Source organism: Anarhichas minor, unplaced genomic scaffold, assembly GCF_050575085.1.
Source record: "Anarhichas minor isolate MPS153535 unplaced genomic scaffold, ASM5057508v1 ptg000081l, whole genome shotgun sequence".
In the NCBI taxonomy this organism is placed as follows: Eukaryota; Metazoa; Chordata; class Actinopteri; order Perciformes; family Anarhichadidae; genus Anarhichas; species Anarhichas minor.
The window spans coordinates 981,261-1,001,033 of NW_027466527.1; the positions used below are offsets into that span (position 1 = coordinate 981,261).

Genomic DNA, 19,773 nt, shown 5'->3' on the forward strand with positions numbered 1-19,773 from the left:
CTTCTCATTTCAAGTATAATAAGAGCTGGATTAAAGAATAACTGACATAACAAAGCTTTTCAAAAATGTACATCTTAAAATAAAGTAAATGTATTTCACTGAATTGTCCTGCAGCTTTAAATTCAGTTCATTCAGGTGTGAAGTGATGTCAATAAAAAGCCACAATATTATATTTTTGTCATTTAAAAAGAGAAATCAGTGAGCATGGACTTTATCTGTGGTTATTAACACTCGTTTCAGCTCTATTCTCTCTGTTAACATCCTTGTTGTACAGTGAATTAATGTGTTAGGATTCTGATCATATTGGGCTCTTTGGTTTATTTTCTGTCTTCATTTCAGATGTGAGAGGGTACGTTTGTTCAAAAGAGTTGTGCTTTGCCTCGTAGTGTCGCTTCATTTACATATGAGACACGCAGGTTTTAACTGCCTGTGGTAATAATTAACATATAAGATTCTGTTCATTTTTGCTTATAAATTATATTCTCTCTGAACACGTTTCTCTTTTTGGAGAACGTCATGTGAGATAACTTCTTCGATCAGCGCAATTTTCCTGCTCTTCTTTCTCTCTCCTCGTCTTAGCCCCATGTGTCACGGTGTGTGTAAACCTCGCTGAGTCAGGAAACTTGTCAGAATACCCATATTTGATTGGCTGAGCTGCATCACGTGATCTGATTTACAACGCGTTGGTCAGTGTGTTTCCTGCACCGCTGAACAAGTGCGTTAACGGCTGAATAAAAAGCGCCGGTTAAAGTATAAACTCATTGCCTAATATGTATAATTCCGAATTATCTATCGGTTTTAAGTCCTGGGTCGGGATGCAACTGCGTCTGGGTCCAGATCCGGACCGCGGTCCGCCAGTTGGGGACCCCTGGGCTAATGGATTGTAATTTGAAGGGGGAGAAAACATATAAACCAGAACGCACGCACATCTGTAGCATGTTAGAGTTTTAAATAACTTGTCCATGTGAGAAACAATAGTTTAATTTAATGACATCACCAAAATAAAAATAATTAATTAAAAAAAAAATTTAAAGCCAATAATGCCAAATTATTTGGGAGCGCTGAAGAACATTTTAGGGGGGCTTCAGTTTCGCTGTGTTTTTAACCATAATGGCCGACATCCTCGGGCTGTTTCTGCTCTGCCAGCGACTGCTTCTCTGCAACTGCATCTGATAAATAAAACAGCTGAAGTACAGGAGGAGCAGGCCGCGTCGGTCACTTCTTAACGGGTATTTACGGCTCGCTGCGATGATGTTCTGTCTGCAGCAGGGAGTGTTGTCGCCTGGTGTTCGGGTCATTAGTTAAATAAGGAGTTTCAACGTGTCAACAGAGTGAAGTCTGGATGTAATTGAGGGATGGAGTAATGATCCTCTTCCTCCTCCTGTCTCTGTCGTCTCTGTCTTTAAAAGGGACAGGTCACCAAAACAAAGACAATTACTACACTCGTGCACTGCAGTGATCCTTTCATGTGGTAGTATTCTTATGGGTACTGCCATTCCATCAATGATACATTTTAGATATCAGGATCTGTCAACACTGATGCCCCACCTCTTTAATCCATGCGCTAAAGGTCAAATTCATTTCCAGCAATAAAATAGATGTTAAGGAATGTAAACTCAAACAATGGATCAAACAGTTATTTGCTTTCTTGCCTTGAGTTATGATGCATTCAGGTGCTCCTCAGACGGTCACAATTCACAAAGTTAGTCGAGCTAATGTGGAAACAACACGGACGTTGACGACAAACTCGGCAAGTCATGTACCAACATTTTCAAAACTTTCCAAAACTTTGATCCAAAGTTCACGGGAATGTTCCAAGTATGGAACACATTTTCCAGACACGGAAGATTGAGATAAGAAGATTTGAAGAAGATAAGAAGCAGTGTCTTGCTCAAGGACACATCGACATGCGACTGGCAGAGCCGGAGCCAGGGATTGAACCCGCCGACCCTCTGATTGAAAGACGGCCCTGCTATCCACTTAGCCGCAATCGCCCAGTATTAGAGGTGCTGGTGGCGGGATTTTTGTTTCCTTTCCGTTTCCGGTCTTTGCGCTAAGCTAAGCTAACAGGCTGATAGCGGTTGCTTCATATTTACCAAACCGCCTGATGTCACAATACCAGAAATTGAGTTGTCGATACCAATACGAGTGAAATTCCAAGATTCTCAATAGCCAATCTGATACGAGTAAAAAACAAAGCACTTAGTGTGACTCAGTGTTAGGAAAATAGAGTGAATATAAGAAGTGGACATAGTCGTAGAGATGTCACCCATTGGTTTGAAGGTTGACAGTTTGAAACCTCAAGTTCGACATTTTGGCCATCGCCATCTTGACTTTTTGCAACCAGTAAAAAGGGGCCACTGTGGCTCAGTGGTAGAGCAGGATCATCCTTCAATCAGATGATCGACGATTCGATCCCCAGTTCCTCTAGTCCATGTCGATGTGTCCTTGGGCAAGACACTGTGCTGCGCTGTATGAACGGGTGTGCATTTAGTATCTTTTACCTACAAGTGACCATATTTATGCCGCTCTGGTAGAGACCTGTCAATGAACATCATGCTGTATTGAAGAAGACTTGAAACTAGAGATTGAGACCATAAACTCATGTTTACAATGTTTACTGAGGTAATAAATCAAGAGAGAAGTAGAGTCATTTTCTCATAGACTTCTATACAACCAGAGGAGTCGCCCCCTGGTGGACACTAGAGAGAATGCAGCTTTAACACATGAAGCATCGGCTTCACTTTTCAGAACCGGAGGTTGCGTCTGCTTAGGAAGTTAAACATCATAATTCCCTCTATAATATCTATTTTATGTTGAAAAAATCTCCTCAAGTTTCTCGACAAACACTAAATTGAAAATAATTAACAAGAATACATTTTAACTAGTGCTGGGCAACGATTAAAATATTTAATCGCGATTAATTGCATGGATTTTTTGCGATTAATCTCATTGTTATGGCAAAGTTCAATAATGAATTCAAAAGTAGTGTATTGTGCACTTTTATTGTAAAAGTACTGCTATATGAACAAAAGGGCAATAACATTTGGTTTGCAAACACTTTAAACACATCAGGTGCTTTTTAACAGCAGTATTCTCTTTACACAGTAGCGATCATATTTCTTGCACTATCTGTGCTCAGTGTGTGACTTTATGTGAAACGTTCCACTGCTGTGCAACAGGAATAAAATGTTTCAGCACGTTTCAGCAAAAATGTCTGTCTTCATGACAGTCAGAGCATGTGAATGCAGCTCTACTGTTCATCAATATAATGCTGTAACTCAGAGGTGATGATGGTGACCCAGCGATCAAAGAATAAAGACACTACCCACAATTTAGGTGTATTTTCCCTTTATTAACTCACGAGATGCAGCATGTTTTATACTTAATGTGAATATAATTCATACTTTGTTGGCATCTTATTCTGTTGTCTCACGTTAATCTTTCCGCTAACTTTCACGGTCCTTCGCTCGCTCCCGATCTGTGCCGTTTAAATGCGTTTACGGTGAAGCATATAGGTGCACTAACATGTAAGTGTCTGCTGAGTTGACCACGGAGATCTGAGTGTCTGCTGACTTTAGCGCAGCGATGTCCAGTAGTCTCCATTCCTCCACCGCTGCCAGTGAGCAACGGACTTTCAAAATTTAAAAAAATGCGTTAAAGCGCTATAAAATAATTGTCGGCGTTAATTAATGAATGCGTTAACGCAATAATAACGCGTTAACTTGCCCAGCACTAATTTTAACACGTCATGATAACGTTATTATTTACCATCACTTAATATACATGTTTACTGAATAGAGCTTGAACGTATCATAATGATACTCGATGCAACCTCCGCAACGTGTTGGCTCAGCAGGACTGCACTGCCCACCGACTGCTAACAGCTAACGTTAATTAGCTTTCTTCCTGCTGATTTCTACATGGATTTGTTGGATGTAGTGTCCTGGACACTTTGAAAGTGAGTTTACTGCATCATCATTAGTGCCGAACCTCCACTGTACCTTTGGTTCCTGCGGTACTCTAACGTCATATCTTTGGAATTTTGGCATCAACTTACCGAAACATCAGTTTTAACGTCCTTAACAGCCGTCACTAATTAGATCAGCTGTGTTAAAGTTAGCTGTGGTTGTGATGTCTGGTCTGAAACCTGATATCTGCTCTCACACTCGTTACTCATTGACATCATTCTTATCATTTCTTTGCTAAATTAAGTAAATTGACTGACTATCAAAAACATTCCATTAGGAGTCAAGTCACAGTGTGAGACTGTGTTTATGGATCTTTAACTGTGTAATCCAGACCTGGATCACCTCCAAGCTCTTCATGAAGAATCCAATATCACATGTGTCATAACTTAAAAATAACAATTCTACATTCTTTCCTTTGATTTTGAAGTTGCGTACAACAATAAAACTGTTGCCAGAAATGAAGCGGATTTAAATGATGTGGTGGAGAGTCCTTATTTCCATTTGATGGTTTAATGAGTTGATAACACGTTGAATAATGTGACCTCGAGTAGTTCAGTACTCGACTTCAGTTCATGGTTAACAGACACTTTGACCGGCGTTAATACACGCTGACCCAACCTCTCCATTGATTTACAGCTTTCACACCGTTCATTCTCTTCCGGATGAATTAAAGTCTCACTGAACCCTATTTGATCAACATGAAGGGACAAAAACTTTGACCCGGAAACATTCTTGTGAAGACAAAGAAAAACTGCAATATTTGATTTGCAGAAGTCTTTCCATCTCCATCCAGCTGGCATCACGTGACCGTGGCATGTGGACAACATGTCACAGTCAGAGCTGATCATTTCCAACAAGTCTAACTTCACTCACTGAACTGTACATTTTGTTAATCACAGAGTTTGATGAGCTTTTTGTTAACAGTAATAGTGATGAAATGTACCTTACGTTTGGTAATTGATGTGTTTTTTCAGAGTCTCCGTTAGTTACTAACAAGGCAGAATTTAATTTAAAGCCAAAGCAGAAAAAGGGCCAAAAAACTAAAGAAAAACAAGGAAACAAATCTACTAATGACGATAATAACAAATGACAATAAATCTAAAAGGGAACAAAAGTAAACTTCAAGAAACAATAAATCAACAACAATAAAACTACATTAATAAAATAAATGACAAGTCAAAAAAAAGAAGGAAAAACAAATAAACTAGAACCAAACAAAAAAAAGACAATAAATCAACAACAATAAAACTACTTTTACAGTGTGGACATTTCCTGTGATAAGAATATTTAACATGAAACATGCAGTCTGCAGTAATGCATCAATATGCTGCAAAATATATCAAAACCTGTGATTATAAGATCACAGAAGAAGGAACAACACATAACCAATTTAACCATAGCACACGCACACACACCATACCCCCCCCCCCCCACACACACACCAACAGGTGCTTTCATGAATCTAAAATATGTGTCAATGTTGCATCTGAACAACATGAACTATGAACAATGTGGAATAAGTCAGGAATGTTATCAGGTCTTTTTATTGCACAGTATGAACATTTTAAAAGTGATCCACACCCAGAACCCCGACGGACCCAAGGTCAGAACACAAAATAAGGCCTATAAATGTCACCAGCTAGCACGAGTACTGAATGACCTGATGCACTGCAGAGTGTGTGTGTGTGTGTGCGGAGGGTGGACATGTTTCACCACCCGCCACACTGCTAACAGTGAGCTCCGTCACAGGAACTCACACACTGAAGAGCCAGTTTGTCCGCTCTGAATAAGAATGAAAGTTACTGGCAGTGTGCGGGAGGGAGGCGAGTGTGTTCTGGGACGCAGTGGGAGGTTGTTATTTGCTGGACCCGGTACATTCCACTGCCCGGCTGGTACGTGTGCAGCGGTTGTTTTATGATTCAGTATTCAGTATGTTTTGTGTCATGACGGCGCTGCACCAGCCTCCGCTCACTTCAAAGCTCTGCTTCGGTGTTTGATATCGTTTATGATGCAAAATCAAAACTGAACCCACAACATTTAAATTAAACAGGAAGTGAGCATTGTTGTACTAAAAATATTAATTCCACGTGCAGTATCATTGGTCAATGGTATCATTGCTGCCAAGAAGAGCAGTGGGATAATAATTCAGCACAGCGGAGATGACGGGACTAAATGAAATGCAGTCGTGTTTAATTAAAAGACGTGCTCTGCCAGCTGCGAGGTGTCAAAATGAAAAAAGCTTAAAAACACCAGCGTATGCTGCAAATAAAGCCTGCTGGTTTTACACAGACTTTACTCTGCACTCAGATGTGACTGTGTCCACCTCAGCCGCCGTGTGTCATCACTTGACGGTTGGCTGCTGTGGACCTTCACCCGACGGCAGCCGGTATGACACACCAGCCGGCCTTCTGCTGTAAAACCATCAGTGCTACACCTTAGTGATCAGATAAAGACAGCCTCCGAACACACAGGTGGCGATGTGGCTGTTTATGTTATCACCTTGGAGACATTCACATGAATTTAAATGTAACACATCCAGTAATGTTTTGGACTTGTTTGACTTGTTTATTGAGGAACAACTACATAATATTTCAGCTTAAATTTCTCATCTCTGCCTCCGGGTATCCACAAAGTGCCGCGCTATAGATGCCGCTCAAAAACAGAAACTTCCTAAACCATCGGCTCCATTGTGTAAATAAAGTGACTCAGCGAGCGGGATGACTCGGCTTTCAGGATCAATATAGCGGCACTGAGGAATTTACTGCTTCAATTTACTACATTTACCATAAACACTGATTGAACCATAAAAGGTGGTGAAAGTTCCCTTTAACAGCTGGTCATAAATCTGGTTTATTGTCCGTCAGTATCATTGGGCAGCACTGTTAATAACTGGCTGAGTGTTTCCTTACCACTAAATTGTTCATGAACACTGTTAAGTGAAGCCATAGTTTTAAAAACACATAACTGCTGAGGTGCAGATCGACAGAGCTTCTACAAATATGAGAAACAAGCTGCAGTGCAAAGTCATCATTCTGATGAAAAGATGAAAAGTTAGAGCTGTTTTTGCACACACAAAAAGTAAAAGTAACTTGACAAAAACAAGATTCACTTCAAAGTCCAAGATAACGAGGGACAGGTGACAGCAGGTCTAATCAGGAACAGGTGACAACAATCAGGGCGAGGCAGACAATCACACCAAGGGCGTAGGTTTGGTCTCAGCATTGGTAGGGACACTGCCAGCCCCCCCCCCCCGCCATATAAAAAAAAAAAACTTAGTTGATATTATGTTGAACAGGCACTTTTATTGTAAAAGTACTGCTATATGAACAAAAGGGCAATAACATTTGGTTTGCAAACACTTTAAACACATCAGGTGCTTTTTAACAGCAGTATTCTCTTTACACAGTAGCGATCATATTTCTTGCACTATCTGTGCTCAGTGTGTGACTTTATGTGAAACGTTCCACTGCTGTGCAACAGGAATAAAATGTTTCAGCACGTTTCAGCAAAAATGTCTGTCTTCATGACAGTCAGAGCATGTGAATGCAGCTCTACTGTTCATCAATATAATGCTGTAACTCAGAGGTGATGACGGTGACCCAGCCCAGTGAGCATTTTTCCATTGAAAAGACGTTCAGAATTGGTTGAAAAGTGAAAGTTTTTTCGCCGACTATTTGTAGACGTTGATTAAACGTTCACGCTTAGACCAGATTTCAACGTGATTTGCAATACTATAATTTTTCGTCCTCTACATTGTGCTAATAGTAATATATCATCATTTTCGAGGCTTACAAAGAAACCACATCCACATTTATCAGTTGAAAGCCAGTATTGGAAATCACGTTGAAATCTGGTCTAAACGTGTTTTCAACGTGTTTTCAACGTCAAAAGACCAAGTGACACAGGCAACAGTTAATTTGTATTTATTAAGCACAATATAAATATAAACAATGTTCTTTATATAAAACCATAATCTCCTTTTCCTGCTTTAAAAGTCGTTTTCAAAGCCACACAGGAGCTGGTTTCAGGAGATCTGCCATATTTTCAAGCGGGACATCTGTAAATAAAACAAGTTCGTAATGTTCGTAAACATGTTCGTAAACAGCTAAAGCTAACATGCTAACACTACAAGCTAGCAGCCTCGCCCGCATGGTGACTAAGCATAACATGATATTAGTGGTATGGTAATGATATTTTGGTTTGCAATATTGGAATAAAGTAGTTTAAGTACTTACAGAGTACGTCGTTAGCGTGAAGCCTCGTTTATTCCGTCAGCTCGTTCACTTCGCTCATCACTCAGTAGAGCTAGCTAGCTCAAATCGTGCCGTGTTTCCAGCCGTCTCTAACTTAGAAAAATGCACAGAGTCCGTGCGCATGCGTGTTCCAGCAGTAAACACAGAGGTTGTATTTTACGTGAACATACAGACAGAATGTGCTCTGCTCTCATTACGATGTCCTGGGAGCTTCTTGTTGACAGCACACAGTCTATAGTTCCATATTTAAGAAGTTTTATATGAAATATTAAATGCATTGAAATCACGTCTTCGTGTAGACCACATATCACCGGCCAGCGTAATATGATTTTGGAGAAATACGTTTAAAGTAACCAAAATCGCGTCTCTTTCAACCTACAACTGAACAAACCATCAATATTTTAAAAGAAATTGGTGTTTTGTGACACGTTGATATTGTAACCGTAATTTAGCCGGTTGAAAAGACGGTGAAAATACGTCTAAGATGTTCAGACCCCATTTCAACGCGTTTTCAACCAGAAATCAACGTTGAAATCCGGGTTAGTGCTCACTGGGAGCGATCAAAGAATAAAGACACTTTATGCACAATTTAGGTGTATTTTCCCTTTAACTCACGAGATGCAGGTAGCATGTTTTATACAGAATATGTGAATATAATTCATACTTTGTTGGCATCTTATTCTGAAAACCGGATGTTCGTCTGAAGAAACCGGATGTTGTTTCACATTAATCTTTCCGCTACCTTTCAAAGTCCTTCGCTCGCTCCCGATCTGTGCCGTTTGAATGCGTTTACTGTGAATGTCAGCATATAGGTGCACTAACATGTAAGTGTCTGCTGAGTTGACCACGGAGATCTGAGTGTCTGCTGACTTTACCGCAGCGATGTCCAGTAGTCTCCATTTCTCCACCGCTGCCAGTGAGCAACGGACTTTCAAAATTTCAAAAACGCGCTATAAAATAATTGTCGGCGTTAATTAATTAATGCGTTAACGCGATAATAACGCGTTACCTTGCCCAGCACTAATAATAATACGAATGAGTTTGCAAATATATTGTGCAAAATTATTTTTTCTAACAGGCAATTGAAATCAACAAAATATTGGTGGGGACAATTGTGTCTTTCCCAAACTTTGGTCGTGACTAGTCCCTATGGACCTTATGCAAACCTACACCCTTGAATCACACACGTCTGAAATAAGGTGAGTTCTCCAGAATTAAACAGGAAAAAATAACGGCAAAAGTGAAGCATGACAACAAGAGAATACGGGTTTGTTTTAGCATTTTTTTAGCACATAGTTTTGGTTTCATTTTTTATTTACCATGACTGAAGTTTTCTTTGGGATTCAACACAAAATTCAGAGCAATTTTATTGCCTCCACATGGCTCTCAATGTGGCGACCTCTGAGCCAGCGGCTGGCAACCAGTGTTGCCAACTCCTCAGTAAGGAAAGTAGCTATTGGCTGTCCTAAAAGTCGCTAGAAGTCGCTAAATTACGTCATCGCCTAATTTGCATAATCGTAATGAGCGCTGTAGGAGAGAGGCGGGAACAGCGGTGGCTTTGCGCATGCGCGATTCATTTGCAGTCTGGACATGGAGAGTGTGGGTCTCCTCTTTCTGCAGCTGGACTGCTGCGCGAGGGGCTACTGTGAGACTAATCACCTTTGAGTGCTTTGAGGTGGCGGAGGGGCTCACGGCAGCTCCCGCGTGCCGAACGGTACGTGCTTTCACGTCAGAGTCAAAACACCAGAAAAGTCTCCAACAACACCAGAAAAAGTAGATAGATTTGTCGCTAGTAGCTTTTGACAAAAAAAGTCGCCATGAGGGTTGGGAAAGTCGCCAGATTTAGCGAGAAAGTCGCCAAGCTGGCAACACTGCTGGCAACTAACGGTGCTAACAGCGCTGAAAGAGCTAACAGTGAATTTGATATGGATCATGTAAACATATCTCAAATCATATCATATCTCAACGCCGACTCTGTACCCGTTGTTTTAAAAAGCTAAATAAGTTATTAGCATGACGTCATCCAGCTAGCCAAACCTGTCTGGTGTACAGCTAGTACAGAAGCTTCGCATGTACTGCTTCCCTTTCCTGCTAGTCTGCTGTCTGATTGTGAGGTCAGGCTGATCTGATATCAGCTCTTTGGCTGCAGAATCTCCGCCAAAGTTCTCCTCTCAAACGGGTCTTGGAGGAGTAGTGCTCGTGCTCGCGCTCGCCTGTAGAGACTTCTCCTGACGAGAACGCGCAGTTGTGCAACTATCAGAAACGTGTGTGTGGTTGATGTAGAAATTCACGAGAACTGGAGATAAATCTGGTTTCCACGTGAACACATGAGCTCCTGACTCTGCTCATTGGTCAGCTGTCAGTGGGTCTCACAGAGCAGCACAATGCACTAAACTGTCACACGTTTGATTACAATGGGACAAAAAAAACTCAATCCGGCAGATGGGTGAATATGTGACGGTAAAATGTGTTGAATTCCGTGTTATTACTGTGAATTATTTAATAAATCGCTCATTTGGCTCAGAAAAAAACTTTCAGAGAAACAGAAACGGTTTGTTGCCAAATACGTTTGCACATTCAAGAAATGTGATTAGTGCATAACAATGAACACATAACAATGAACACAGTGTAATAGTATAAGACCTAATTTAATTTAAATAGGAATATGAAAATGTACAATAGAATAAACAAACAAATCAAGCAGAGGTCTTCAACAGGGGGTCGGTGACCCCTAGGTGGTCTGCGGAGGTACTGCAGGGGGGTCGTGACATTTTTGGTTGATTAGACAATTTTCCCTTTTTTTTCCAAACATGTAACGCTGCTAAAACACTGCAGCTCCTTTCCACAACAGCCAACTACTGAGGCCAGTATATTATTATGACAAGCGTTTGGACATTGTTATGAGCGAAAATTTATCTTTTTGTAACTCGGCCAAAAAACATGAATCTGTCCATTATTGTAATAGTTGAGTATTGTATGCAAGATAACGGGTATCTTTATGCATGGCAGTGGCACTAATAGACCATCACTCCTTTTTCATTTCCACATTTATGTTTAAAATAAATTTGAATAGCTTGTATGCATGATTATCATGCAATTGACAGACAATGTTGATATTGACATTAATATCTGTTGACTAGGTATGTTTAGAAATGGCAGTGGCACGGCCTCCCTACTCACTGTACCTTGCACATGTTTAGAATAAAAACATGAATATATGAACCTGTGTGTTATTTGAATAGCTTAGTATTGAATGCACAATAAATAGGTATGTTTATACATGGCACTAGGCCCAGTTTAATATAAAACACAATTTTATACAATACATATAGTAGAGGGTCCCTGCTCCATCTCTCTATCAGTTTGGGGGTCCTTGGCCTGAAAAACGTTGAAGACCCCTGACGTAAAGTACTTGTTTATTATATTTTTGCCCAAAAAGCATCCAAATCTACGGTATATTCCTGTATTTTGAAAGAACAGTTCAATACTGTTAGAAATAAGTTGCATCTTTACAGAAATGTATTATAGTGAACTCATTCCTTTCCTCTGGAAAACTTTTTTTATTCAGACATTTTTGACATATACGTATATATATATATTTTTTTAAAATTGCTTTCCAAATGGAAATATTGCTCCAATTATGCAGTAGATAGACTTTGCCTCATGTTTCGGTCTGAAGTCACGAACTCGCTGTTCAAAGGCAAATCAGATATGACAGCGATAATCTCATTTGCTACAGGAAGTCATTTTTTCTCAGCAGTTTCAGGGAACATGAATCTTGCGGTGTATCATGTGAAACACACACAAAACCAGAAATATCTTAGCTGAATAGCAAATTAAATGATTAAAATTACATATTAGTAACTATAAATAACTTTGACTTTGTGTTATCGATATGAAAGTGACAATACTGCATTTTAAAAATAGTAATTTCTTTATTTTACAAATATTATATAGTCTTAAATACTGAAGGATAACAAATATTTTCAACGCTACATTAAACATTGGAAATTTAAAATGTAAATATAACCGACGGCCTCTCGCACATACCATAAAAAATATAAAAATAAGTCATAACTTTCTGAACCACCCATAGTTAAGTCATAGCAGAGTTTAAATTTAAAACATCATATAATAAACATCACATGCCCAGAAACAGCAGATTCAACACTTCATATTCTGCAGCATGAATCATCAACGTTAAAAATACATTATTGCATTGAGTTTCGCCTGTAGATACAAATTTAACTCCACAATATTAAAGTTGTGTTGCTTTAACAGCTGTGTGCTCATCTCTCGTCATGGCAGGATTATCGTACATCTCCAGACTCTTCCTGCTGTTCTTCCTCACCTTCTCATCCTCGTCTCTTTTGCAGCACTTGCAGCAGCAGCAGCAGTGTTTGCCGCAGAAGCCAAAGATGGAGGTCACCACGGCGTCCCAGGGCCTCATAGAGTGCAGGGGCCGGGGCAAAAAGTCCCAGCTGCGGAGGCACTTGGGCAGGAAGCGGGGATAGCGAGACTGCATCACGTTGATGACGATCACAAAGATCACCAACGCAATGATGGGCACGCCGACGCCGACCAGGACTTGCCAGCCGGCCAGCGACAGGCCGAATACACTCAGAGGTAAAACCAAGAAACACAGGAAGAGGTAGAGGCCGGCAAACCAGCGGTATTCAGCCGTATGGTTCCCCAGCCCTCTGGCCAACCTAATGGGCAGCCGTGTGAAGGGGATCGGATACCACAGCAAGATACCCATGATGTTGAAGAAGAAATGGCAAAGTGCAATCTAGAAGAAAACACAAATGACATTTAAACAAGGCTGTCAAATATGAATGAACATAAAATTATTTGAGTTAAAAGCAATGAAATTGGCAGAAAATGATGCTGGCATTGAGCGGGATACGTTTCATATCAGCCTCGTCTCACGCTTTCAGAACATCACAATGCCGCTTGGTTAACGTTCTGAAACGATTTGTTAAGTTTAGGCAACAAAACTAATTGGTTATGTTTTCAAAAACCATCATGTTTGAGTATAATTAATAACCTAACAACATGACTGGCATAAATAGATAATTAAATAGTCCTTGGTTGACTTTCTTGCATAACATTACGGAACAAGCATTAAGTCGACGTTTGGTTTCACATTGGACACGAATGGTGGTCTCCTAAGTGAAAGTCATGTTTTTGTTGGAGCCACCCTCCCGCCATTACCGGTCTTGTTATTATACACTAAACAAAATACAAAATACAAAATAATTTTCAATAACGGTTGCTCATTGAACTACATCACTACGTCTGAGCGAATGCAACAATGTCCATATTCAACGTATCTGTCGTTTGCAGATACGTACAACGGCAACATTTATTCCTGGCGACTGGGCTGGTTAAAAGCTAACATTAGCATGCTAACATGGTGACAATGACAATGCAAGCATGTTGATGTTTAGCACATAGTCGAATGTTAACCATGTTCACTCTAGTGGTTTAGTGTGTTAGCATGCTAACATTTGTTAATTAGCAGTAAAAAGCACAGCTGAGGCTGATGGGAATTCCATTAGTTTGATGATAATGATGGGGCTCTATGATACAACATTCTATTGTGTAACTTTGCAGCGAGTATAACAAGTTATATTTTCAATTCACTTATTTCCAAATATTTAAAAGCAACAGGTTTTTGATTATTCTCCTGTCTGGCATGTAGCTGTTATTGTGAATATTTGGACCAACAAAGGGGGATCAAAGCTATTAGAATTCATCATCTGGGAACCATGAATATCTGTACGTAAGTTCATGGCAATCCATCAAATAGTAGTTGAGATATTTTCACTAAAAACCCAAAATATTGACGCTTGAGGAAAAGTCAGGGGATCACCAAAATCTGTAGGATTCATCCTCTGGGGAGCATGAATGTGTTTAAGTGCCTTAATCGCAATCCATCTGACAGTTGGGGAGATATTTCAGTTTGGACCTAAGAGCAATATTGCCATCCATAGACCCACGCTGCTAGCATGGCTAAAAACGGGCACACAAGGGAAACTTTGCATTGCGTCTCACCTGCAGGGAGTTTGATAGTGTTTCTCCAGGGCTAGCCATAGCAGCTAGTATAGCCGTGGTTGTCGTACCAATGTTTGAGCCCAGCGTCAGAGGATAAGCTCTCTCGAGGCTAATGACACCAATACCTGGTGAAAGGAGATCGACGAGATATAAATCATGGTGTATATTAAAAAAAAAGACATTTTAATAACATGTTATGTAATCGATGACTTACCAACAAGAGGAGTTATAGCTGAGGTGAAGACGGAGCTGCTCTGAACGATGAAGGTCATCCCCGCTCCCACCAACATTGCAATGTAGCCAGTAGCCCAAGCGAAGGGGAAGGGGAAGTCTGTGGTCAAACAGAAACACCGGAGGTGAGCAATAAACCTGGTGAAGTGTTTCATCACCACAGTGTTTGTGCCTGAGCTTTGTCCGTCACACAGAAGGACCGCTGGACCTGTCGGCGAGTCAGAAGCAGCAGGGAGGCCGTACCTGTGTCCTCATCAAGCATCACCATAGGAGGGCAGGTGTGCTGACTATCACACAGGCTGGAGAGAGCACGCCGATTATGATTCATTTTTCTTACCTGTGTTGAGCACCTTCTTGATGATGACAGCCACCTGTCCCTTCAGCATGGAGTTGAGCAGCTTGACGATGAGGATGAGGCAGGTGCAGAGGGTGAGCAGGGACAGAGCCAGGAGAATGAGGCCCACGGCCAGGTCAGGTAAGTTAACGTTGACGAAGATGTGTTTGCCTGAAACGGACGGTCAAAGAGACGAACGGCATTAAAGCGTCCACTCAAGGCTTGACTTATGTGACGGCTAAATATAGCCTCATATGCATGACTCACTTAAGAGCGAGCCGTTCTTTGATAAATGGAGCTTTGGTTATAAAAAAGACCCGTTTCTGATCTCAATGAGTGGTTATACTATTTATAAAACCAAACTCAAAGGCATTTATTTTAATTGTTTTGTCTTCGTATTACTGCTTAGTCTTGAAACTTGAAAGCATTTTTTGTTTCTTTATCTTTTTATCCTTAATATTTTATCCCTTTTTCACGTAAGACTATTAATATCTAATAGCGGAGGTATATCTACATAAGCCATTTTTGGCTTCTAACCTCTTCTGGACAATGTTCAAACTGTCATTTTATATAAGTGTCTATGAGCAAATAGACAGTTTAACGCAGACTGGCCAATCATAGGGTAGCATCATCCAGCTTTGAAACTCCCACCGAGGAGACCGCTTCCGTAGTTCTTTAAACCCAAAAGAAAACCTTCTCCTAAACCTAACTGAGTTGTCTCCTGTGAACACGGAAGTTTATTTTGAAAAGACTGTATGCATGTAACGAGCACAAATGTACACGTGTTGCTGAAAAAGCACGACAAATGAGGAGCAACTTTTCGTAATATATACAAGCAGCTGTATGAGGATACGGTTGAAAAGTGAAACTCGTTACCCAGGGAAGGTGTAAGGAGACGTTACGTTTCTACCTAAAAACCTGTGGAGCTAACATTAGCAGAGTACGTTAGCACATCTTTAACTAGCGTTAGCACCTCTATGCTACGCTAGCAACTGAAGGTATATTGAATGTATTTGAATGATTGTAACAGTGAATAAAGAGGAACAGTGTTGTTCCTTCATGTCATTGTCTTCTGGCTTGATCACCAGCTGATGTGCTGGTTCATTGTTACACTTTAGTTTCTATCTTTGTCTCTTTTAACTTGTTTTTTGCTGCTGAATCAGTTTGACTCCCTGAATATATCCTTAAACACACATTGGAGCCCTTTCTGTCTCTGAAATCACTTTTTGTTTTTTCACTATAAGTTAGTTAGTGACAGTGTGGGCTCCATGGTAACGTGGCTCTGACAGCTTGACGGAGCTGGGCTTCGGGGGGGCAGAATACTTTGACCATTTAAGGGTCACGTGGCCACTCAAGTGCTTCAGCGAGGCAGCATGAATAGACGTATTGAGCAGGTAGACGGGTCAAGGGAGGGTTTTAGCTGAGTCACTGTTACAACTCAAAGGTAGTCATTGTCTGAACATCAGAGGGTCCGGATGAAGGAGGTTGTTGTGTCTCATATGTCACTGAGCTGCAGTGGATCAGATAATCCTAACTGCTTTGTAAATGTTCTTATTTTCCTCTCTTTCTCTCTTTTCCTCCCGACTGATAGAGGCACGCTTACATTTCTCTTGGTAATCGGTCCAAGACGAGTTCATCTGGGTCCAGGTCAGGTTTCCTTCGTCCCAGCACATGGCACCAGCAGTGCAGTTGTCCACTGTTGCATTCCAGAAAGTCTGCAGGCAAAAAAAAAAAACTGCTTTAAATGCAGGAGCAGCAATAATGAAGAAGTCCGTGGTAATCTTTAAATTACCGCACAACATTCCACCTTTGATAAAATAACACACCTTCAATGCATGATCTAATGACGCAATCACTGTGGTCACAATGCTAGAAGGACGATATCAATGATTAACAGGAAGAGGTAAGCATCGCTTCATCATCTGTGTTTACTGCTGCCGTGTTGTGTTCAGTGTGTGGCAAACTAACAATTTAGGCATGTTGATTTCTCACCGTGTTGACCTCTTTCTTGCACCAGACTTTGATCAGACTCTTGTTTCTGGCTGCTGGATCACCGGTGGCAATGCCAGTGATGACAGATTTATCCAGCTAAGAAAACACATAAACACATAAACACATGTCTTTTTTAAAGTTCTTTATGTTAATGTTTCATGTTTCCTGATGATTTCGGTGCCACTGACTGTACCTGGATGATGGAGTCGGTGAGAGGGTCCGTGATGACGTTGAGCAGGTCGGGGGCGTCCTCTCCGGTCTGGATGTTGAAGGATTCGATAATGAGGTGGGTGAGTTTGTACAGAACGCCCGTGGCGACTTCCAGGGGCAGAAGAACCAGCACTGACAGCCAGTTGAAGAAGTCGTGCACCGTAGCGCCGGCGAAGGCTCTGGGAGTGAAGGGAACACGCTCTTCATTAGCGGAGTTGTTCGGGTTTATCTTCGTCCCATCTTTACTATCACATGCTCGGATTTACCTGCGGAACTCATTTCGGTCTCCTGCCTGCATCATCGCCACAATCGTGTTGGTGACCGATGTTCCGATGTTGGCGCCCATGATGATCGGCACTGCAGACTGGACATCCAGCACTGAAGAAAAGTAGCGCCGTTATGTTAATGTGCTGTATACTATAGGTCCTCGCAGGCATGGGAGCATAATGAGACAAAGACCCCACCACGTCTTCTACATAGGAGCAGGACACACTCATGTTATAGTTGTTTAGTTGCTCTTGTTTGTTGTTGTGTGTTTCTTTGTAGTTGTTTAGCATCTCTATGTCTCTTTGTAGTTGTTCTGTGTCTTTGCACATGTTTATCTGCATCTCTCTGAGGTATTGTGACTCTTTGTGGTTGTTTTGAGTCACTTTGTAATTGGTTTGGTCTTTTTGTAGTTATTTTTTGTCTGTGGTTGTTTTTCTCCCTTTTGTAATAGTCTTGCATCTCTTTGTAGTTGTTATGTGTCTCTTTGTACTCTTTATGTGTCTTGTTGTAGTTCTTATGTGTCTCTTTATATCTATTTTGTGTCTCTTTGTAGTTGCTTTGTGTCTCATTGATGTCATTTTATGTCTCTTGTGGTCATTTTGAGTCTTTGAGAGACATTTTGTAGGTGAAGAACAGGTGGGGCCCCTGACACTTAGGGCCCCTGGGCCTGTCCCCCGGTTAGTACGTTCAGTAATCCATCCATGCATGCTTGTATCTGCGTGGACATGTTGACAGAAATGTAAGTGTGTGTGTGTGTGTCCGACTTACATCCAGAGGACACCATGCTGACCACAATAGAGGAGGAGGTGCTGGAGCTCTGCACCAGCACTGTGACTAACACCCCGATCACCAGCCCGGCCACAGGGTTGGACAATATCACATTGTCCTGGAAGATGTCACCAGCAACTTTGCCTGTACACACACACACACACACACACAAAACCTCAGGTCAAAAAACACAGCGCTGCATGCGCATTACATAAGCAGCGCTTTGTTGGCCCTGGCATTATCAAGGAGATAAAGTAAATGTGCAGTGATGGGTGGTGATAAAGATCCAAGATATTGAATGTTATTCTGTGAATTTACCTCCGACTAGCTGGAAGGCTGAGCTGAGAACATCCAGCGAGCAGATGAACAGGTAGAGAAGTCCGAGCAGCATTGCGGCCTTCAGAATACCAGTCAGCACCCGCATAATCTTCCCTTTTGTATCCAGGTCTGTAAGAAAACGTACAAAGTACTGACTCAGAGTCAGGTTTTTGTAAAGGGGTTCATGCGGTGCGGAGGCCGGCGAGCTGCCTCACCTGACCACTTGACCCCAGTGTCTTTGAGCTCCGGGAGATCCCAGGGGTCTTCTGCATCTGGATCCTCGTTCACCAGGTCCACGGTGGAGTAAGCCGGCAGGATGGCGACATCTTTAACCCGAGCGTCGTCGTCTAGGGAGCGAGGGAGGGAGGGAGGGAGGGGTGTTAGAAAACACCAGCACAGTTTGAGCACCTTTAAAAGTGTCCGAGAGGAAAGGGACGCACCGAGAGTCGGGGAGGAATCGGTCCCCACCTGTGGTCTTGGAGCCATGACGGTCTGAGGAAGGAAAGGTCACAGTTAATAACTTATATGATTACATTACAGACATGTCATTATATTTTTACAAGCAGGTTTATTAAATTAATGGAGCAGAAGACGATAAAGTGGAAATTTGTCCAAGCCAGCTTTTCAGAATAAAATGACTCTTTCAATGCAGTGATTTTAATCTATAAACAATCTGTATCACGGTGATTATGACGTAATGAAGTTATAAAAAGACAAAAGCCTCAACTTATCCACCTTTATGGTTGATCCAGTGGGACTGAATCTCAAAAATCTGTTATAAAAATAAGAAATAGCACTTAAAAAAGCACACACACACACACACACACAGAGAACCGACAAGACTTTACCAGATAACTTCAATACAAATCTACAGAAGTTACACATCATCTCTGGCACACATTCTCCCGCGCTACCTCCTCCTCCGTCCCCGGTAACAGTGAGTCCTCATGCGGCCCCGCTAACACAGCGGTGATGGTGGACGAGATTTACGCACCTGCAGTGGAGCGCCGTGAGCGGAGAGCGGGAGGCTTCACCTGGGTTACCTGTTGCTCTCCTCCGGACGGAACGCTGCTTTTATAGCGCGGCGCCGAGCACGAGCACACACACACGCGCACACACACACACACACACACACAGAGGCTGCTCGCGGTTCAAAGGTCGTGCACACATGTGCAGAGTGCAAGAGGCTGCGAGGTGCATTTATCTCTGTGATAAAGGCAATGTAATGGTTTTATTAATTATGATACACACTATTATGATTAAAGGGCAGGAAATCTGACCCACAGCAGTTTCTTTTTGTATTTATTATGTTTTACAATAATAATATGTTGCCTTTAGTGGAGTATCAGCTACATAAATAAAATAAAGTATA

At 41.5% G+C, this 19,773-nt stretch overlaps 1 protein-coding gene across 1 annotated transcript; it reads right to left on the reverse strand.

Moving 5' to 3' along the window:
- Positions 1-12,482: 12,482 nt before the first annotated feature.
- Positions 12,483-18,887, reverse strand: slc34a2b (solute carrier family 34 member 2b). The gene is made up of 12 exons (XM_076081537.1): positions 18,842-18,887; positions 18,617-18,748; positions 18,402-18,530; positions 18,084-18,227; positions 17,315-17,426; positions 17,032-17,227; positions 16,839-16,934; positions 16,450-16,561; positions 14,850-15,017; positions 14,496-14,612; positions 14,282-14,406; positions 12,483-13,013 (listed from the first exon to the last, which is right to left on the reverse strand). The coding sequence occupies exons 1-12, from the start codon at positions 18,885-18,887 to the stop codon at positions 12,483-12,485; spliced, it is 1,908 nt and encodes a 635-aa protein (XP_075937652.1).
- Between the last annotated feature and the right edge of the window lie 886 nt (positions 18,888-19,773).